This window comes from Lytechinus pictus, chromosome 4, assembly GCF_037042905.1.
Source record: "Lytechinus pictus isolate F3 Inbred chromosome 4, Lp3.0, whole genome shotgun sequence".
Taxonomy (NCBI): Eukaryota; Metazoa; Echinodermata; class Echinoidea; order Temnopleuroida; family Toxopneustidae; genus Lytechinus; species Lytechinus pictus.
Window position 1 is genome coordinate 920,020 of NC_087248.1, and position 6,577 is coordinate 926,596.

General features: G+C 49.2%; 1 protein-coding gene across 1 annotated transcript; it reads right to left on the reverse strand.

Annotated features, from left to right (window-relative positions):
- Positions 1–419: 419 nt before the first annotated feature.
- On the reverse strand, positions 420–1,946 carry LOC135153934 (uncharacterized). The gene has a single exon (XM_064098866.1). The coding sequence runs from the start codon at positions 1,944–1,946 to the stop codon at positions 420–422; it is 1,527 nt and encodes a 508-aa protein (XP_063954936.1).
- Positions 1,947–6,577: the final 4,631 nt, after the last annotated feature.

A 6,577-nucleotide genomic window follows, 5' to 3' on the forward strand; every position in this document is an offset into this window, starting at 1 on the left:
TTAGAAAGGCAGTCTTGACAGACAAATCATGCAAGGAGCTCTTGGCCAGAGGCTCAAACGGAGGCCTAGCACAGCCGGGAGACTCCAGGAAGGAGCCAGACTTTTCTTCGAAGGTCGCTTTAGGAAAAACGCTCTCATCAGTCTAGTGAGAAGACTGGAATTAGAGACAATGGAGCCATCTGGGAATCCGGAATGAAACGCGGCAATAGCCGACCGGAAGCCCCTAATGGTGGAAAGCTAACGACCGATGTCGAAAAGGTGAACAAAGAAATCTGCAATCGCGGCATGAGAAGCGTTGCGAGGATCAACAGACCGCGCAGCGCACTAATTTGAAAATCGGCCCAAACAAGAATTGTAAAGATCAAGAGTCGAGTTTCTCCGACTTTGAATCACCAATTGTGAGGCACGATCAGAAAGGCCTAACGATCTCGCGTCCTGCCCGATAATGGCCATGCGGTTAAGTGGAGGACCGCTGGCCAAGGATGCATGATCCCCGACAGAGGTTGAGATGCTATGTCTGATCTCAGAGGAAGTATGAGCGGGTCCCCCTCCAACAATTCTAGGAGCTGTGGAAACCAGCAGCTCCTTTGCCAATTGGGGGCCACTAGAAGAAGCCAAGCTTGGTCTTCCTTCACTTTCATCAATACCTGCGGTATTAGGCGGAACGGAGGAAATGCATAACACCTCTGATCCCCCAATGAATGGAGAATGCATCCAGGGAAGTTGCTTAGAACTGTTTCGTTGACACGAGAGCAGAACGTCGGTAACTTCCGGTTGAGAGCCATGGCAAACAAGTCTATTTCCAGGGGCCCCCAGTGGGCTTGGATAGACTGGAATATCTCCGGGTGGAGCGACCATTCGGATAATAGGCACCGGCCCCGGGACAGAAAATCGGCTATCAGGTTGTGGCTGCCTGGAATGTACAAGGCAATTGGAACGATCTTCGCATGGTAGCACCACTCCCAGAGCTCCGCAGCAAGGGCGTTGAGAGAGCTCGATCGGGTACCGCCTTGGCGATTGATGTACGCCGCAACTGACTTGTTGTCTGTGCGAATCAGGACCGTTCGATCAACTAACCTGTGTCGGAAATGCTTAAGGGAGTTGATGACAGCCCTCATCTCCAACACATTGATATGAGGTAAGGTGCGTTGGGACGACCAGACACCCAAGGCCATCTCCCCCGCACAATGGCCACCCCATCCCGTAAGCGACGCATCTGTGGTCAGAGCGGCTGGCGGAAGGGCTTGCCCCTCGCTACAAAGGACGTTCGCGTCCAGGCGGCCAGGCTGAGACGGATCTCTTGAGACAGGGGGATCCGGAGATGCAGAGAATCTGCGCTCGGTCTGTAATAGCGCAGGTGTCTCTGAAAGGGTCTCATAAGCAGGCGACAATCCCGTAGGATGTCGACAAGGCTTGCCATAAACCCGAGTAATCTCAGCCATGTGCGAGCTTTCACAGAACTGCGCTCTCTGAGAGAGCGAGCCAGAGAGACTGCGCTCTCTGAGAGAGCGAGCCAGAGAGACGATTGCCCGAACTCTGTCGGGGCTTGGTCGAGCAATCTGGTTTGGCAGGTCTAGAACCGCGCCCACGTATGTCGGTACGCGGGAAGGCGAGAGATCCGACTTCTCCCAATTCACTACGAATCCCAACTCCTGGGTGACCCGCAGAAGGAGGGATAAGTGAGACAGAAGTTTGGCCTTTGAGTTCGCGAACAGTAACCAGTCGTCGAGATAAACGAAAAGTCTTAGACCTCGTTCTCTCAGGTGGGCGGCCACTGCGATGACCACACGAATGAAAACTCTGGGTGCCGGGCGTAAGCCGAAAGGCATTGCCCGGTATCTATAAGCAGGATGAATTGGTATGTGGAAATATGCGTCCCTGAGGTCTAGGGAGACGGCCCAATCTGATGCCTGTAGAGACGGCAGAATCGATGCCAGTGTTTCCATTCTAAAATGGTCTGGCTGGATGAATTTGTTGATAATTTTCATGTTCAAAATCATCCTCAATTTCCCCGAGCGCTTGGGGACGACGAAGATAGGAGAGAGACAGTGATGTGGACTGTCTGGAACCCTCTCTATCGCCTCCTTCTCCAGCAGTGCACCGATTTCTGCTTCGATGTACTGCTGATGAAGAATAGAAACTGTCGGCGGGGCGGATCGAATCGCGCCGTGCGGGAAGGCCTCTATATCGATATAAAATCCATCTCGCACGACGGATAAGATAAAAGCGTCGTCCGTGAGTCCCTCCCATGCAGGTAGGAAATAACGGAGACGACCGCCGGCCGGTCCCAGCGCTCGGGGAAACCCGTCAAAGAGGCTGTTTGGGCCTGGCCGGAGCCTTGGAGGCTGGCCAGCTGCCCCTACCCCGACCAAGACGTGAGGTACTCACCGGAGGTCTAGTGCAAGCCCTGCGACTTGGCAGAGCGGGTGCACGGGGTTGAGATGTGGCCACCACGGGACGAAAGGAAGGACGAGCCTTGGAGGCCGGCTTCTCCATGGGTGGAGCCGTCGGGCACGATGCTTTGAGTTCTTTAAGAAGATCCTAAGCCTGTTTGCGTCCGTCGATCTCTTCTTTCAAAAGAGAGAGAGAGGCCACCTCGCCCCCGAACAAATGTTTGTTCGATTGGGGGACGCCCGGGAGGAACTCTAGCAAGTCCTTGGACGCGATGCCCAGTCTATTAAGGACGCGAGTTCTGCGCGCGTTAGATGCAGTAGTGGCTGCAATAGCTAGTTGCATCCAGAGCTCGCCCACCAAGGACAAAAGTGCCTCGTCAAGAAGGACACTGTCGTTGGCTGTCACTTCCAGTTCGGAGGACTGCGCTCGTAAGCCGAGCAAGGCCCCAAGGAAGGCTGTAAGTCTGAGGGCTGAACGAGTCAAGGCCTCATATCTAACTTCCGCTTTCTCAACAGTAGCAAAATGACTGGAAGAGAAACAGGTCCCCAAACGTGCCCCGATGCGGTTAAGCTGGGGGAAAACGTTTTGGGGGTGAAGAACGCCTTGGTGTCGTTCTTGGAGAAGGCAAAACCCTATCCGAAGGATACCAGTTTTCTTCCCTGGGCGGCAGGCATGCTAGCCTGTGCGGCCGCCCTCTCGTATGCAGCCTTGAAATCATTGGCGAGTGGAATAACTTGAGGGGTTTTCCGTGGCTGTGAGAAGAAAAGAGAGTCCATATCTCCCTCTACCGGCTCATTAGCAGGGTAGATATGTGGGGGATATCTATGGAGGATCTCTATGGCGTCCTGGGCCGTGCTGGCAGACGGTTGGGGAGCCGGGCTACCCGGGGGATCGGGATTGAACTCGTCCTCCGATAAAGCCTGTTCCGCCTCCAGAGGGGGAACCAACCCACGTCTCCTCACTGGGCAGAGCCCCGAGGGTAGCAGGCGCCCGTGAAAGACTCGAGTGGCGGTGTGGGCCATGGCTGGGCTCGCGGGGGCAGACCCTCGATGTCGGCCGGGCCTGGATGCTCATGGGCGTAGCCTGAGTGGGTTCGAGAGCCAGCGATTCACAAGAATCGCTAGAGGCGCCTCGAGGTGTCGGATGGCCGATGTCTGCTTGATCCGCTCGGTTGGTAGTACCGTCGGCTGAAGCAGGCGAGCCCGGGAGTAATAACCCGAAGGCGCTCTGAAGCAACTAAAGTAGTTGTGAGGCCTGGCCATCAGCAGAAGAATTAGAAGGCGGACCGCCCGGTGGAATGGGGCTTACAGCCGCGGATTTCTTCTTCTTTTTCTTCTTCTTAAGCAGCTCCGACGGCGGAGCAGAAGAAGGGACAAGAGACTGGGCGGGCCTTGATCTCTTCGCCTAAGCTCTCCCCCCCGGGGAGCGCTCATCGACCGAGAAGAGAGGTCAGCCGAATCTGACGGGGTCAGATGAAATCGAGAGTCCAACGGGGTTGGGCTACGCTGTCTCTTGCGACTAGGAGCTGGTAGCCCTTTGCCGACGCTCTCTTGAGGAGTCTGACACAGCATCGAGCCTAGTCTGTGCCGGGAAGAGAGGCCCGTGCTCTCCCCCCGGTCTTTGGGTGACCCGATAGCCGGTGGGTCTGGCAGCCCTGGAGGAGTTGGCGTTTTCTGAGCTAGTACGACGCTCCCCAAAAATGGTTCAGGTTCCGGCGCGGAAGCCTGGGCTATCACTTTGCGGGCACGTGGTCGCAGTTCCACGGTTCCACCCTTCTTAAGTGGGGCACGTGGACGCGCTTCCACATTTCCATCCCCAATGGCACGTGGACTCGGATCCGCGGTTCCACCCTTATTAGAACCTACGAGGGATCTTTCTCTGTCGCTTTCTACATTACCACTGGTGAGAAACAGAACCCTGGTGTTGGACACCTCTTCAGCGGCCATTTCGACCTCTTCTAGGGAGGAATCTGAGAGGCTCGTGCTCACATAGATGTAAATCTAGTAGCGAGTAGAAAGAACAAAACAGAGAGAAAACGGGGGGGGGGGTAGGGGGTGAAAAACCCCAACCCCAGAAGTCAAGAGACTTCAATCAAACGAATTGCGAGAATTAAACAAATTTGATATCTCAAAAGGATAAGTACAACGAAGTACTATCACAGTAAAAGGGAACAGTAATAATTAAGAAATTATTATGGAAAAACTCCCTTTTTTTTTGTCCGTTAAGAAAACTCAACAAGAAAAACCGCTCGTGCTAGATTCCTGAAAGGAATCTGGGAAGAAGCACCTAAGAAAAACACAAAGTTTTTTTTTGTGTGTGTGAAAACCTGTTCAGAAAAAAAAAATCTCTAAGTCTGAGGCGAAGAACAGGATCAGCTGAGAAAAAAGTTTTTTTTTTTTTTTTTTTTAACAAGAAGTCTTTAAAAAAAATAAGTATCCAGAGACCGGCAGCTGATTTGAAAAGGAAAGAAGAAAATGACAGCTTGCTTTCCTGAAAAAAGGAAGACAAGAAAGGAAATTAGCGAGAAGGAACACTAACAAGAAACGGCTTCCTAAAAAAGAAATAAATTTTCTTGTGAAGGAAAAAAATAATAAATAAAGAAATAAATTCAAGACGTAAGCAAGAAACGAAAAGTCAATGAATTAAAAATAATTCATAAAGAAATAAAGAGAGCGACGGCTCAACGCCCGCGATACGAAGGAGAGCGCGGAGCTGCGGGGAGGGGAAGCGAAGGCAACCCGTCTTGCGAGAAAACGTATCTGATGTTTAGACTCACAAGAAAAGGACAAATACATGAAAATAAATATCACGGAGAGCTCCACGCGATGGGATATGCTTAAAATAATCTTAAATAAAAAAATAAGGGAATAAATGCACAATTATAGAATCCAAAGTATGAAACAAAATTGCAATTTTTGGAGTGTACTTAGCTTGCGACTATACTCGACGGCAGGCGAAAGTAAAAGAGGAAATGGACGCCCAATTGCGCGATGATCTTGGGATAGTGCGTTCATAGGGAGATGCAGCGCGCGCGCAGGGAAATTGTGTACTTTTTATTCGGCGTGCAAGTTAATCGTAATGAACTAGCAAATCAAATGAGTATATCCAAGTTATCGATAGTAAATATGATTGCTAAATGATTTGAAACAATACCAACAAAAGTTATCAATTGTCTTCTCAATATTACTGGAGCTAAAAGCAAACTTTACATCCAGTATGAATTACTCACATTGACAAGTTTCCGTACTAGTACTGGTTATCATTTCAGTACTGAGTTATCATACTAAACCCTTACCTGCAATCTCCGCATGTAATATTTCAAATCAGTTTGTGCTACCAGGGACCAACATGATTTCAGAGAAAAATTATATCTCTATAATTCATCTATGTTAAAAAAATTAATGAGAATTTAATTTTACAGGAAGTCTGGGAGAATCAAGGTCTCAAGTCTCTTTTCATCTGGGACAAGCATAATTCAGTACTTACACATGCAATCAATTCTTCTTACTCTGACAAGTTTCCATTCATACAGCTTTTCATGCAGATATGATATACAGCATCACAATCTTCTTACCTGGGAGCAATGTTATTAATGAGTTAAGAAGGCGTTATACTTAACAGCATGATCAGTATCACTATCCTGTGAACAGAAGACATGTTCACTATATTAGGTGAAATCACAGAGTGAGGTAAAACTGTCTTCCAACTTCAGTTGAATTACCTAAGGTCTGCAAATGGTCTGAGCAGATTCTCACAAGAATAACTTTGAAGAAAATGGGTTTCTGCAAATTCCTTGAAAACCATCTCATCATTCTAAGCTATGTGTTGCTATATTTTTCAAACCATGGAGTTTCAGTAACATGCAACCATAAGAGCAATTTTTTCACAGGTCCTACAGATACTACTGTAAGAGAAGGAGAAAATGCTACTTTCACCTGTGCTGTGGCAAACGTCAAAGAAACTGACAGAATAATCTGGCATGTAAATCCATCGCAATATCAGAGTGTCATCCAGAACTCATTCAACAAGTCTTCTGGTCGTATGGTTTCTAGGTTGGCAGTCTACAATGTTGGAAGGAAATCACAGAGCAATTGGTGTGAGCTTTACATCCTTAATCCTGATTTCTCTGTAAGTTCATGCCTTTCTAATATTGCAACTTTAGCTTCGCAGTACTTCCCAACAC

Coding starts and splice junctions, on each gene's coding strand:
- LOC135153934 (XM_064098866.1), bottom strand. CDS start 1,946: ATGGAAACACTGGCATCGATTCTGCCGTCTCTACAGGCATCAGATTGG.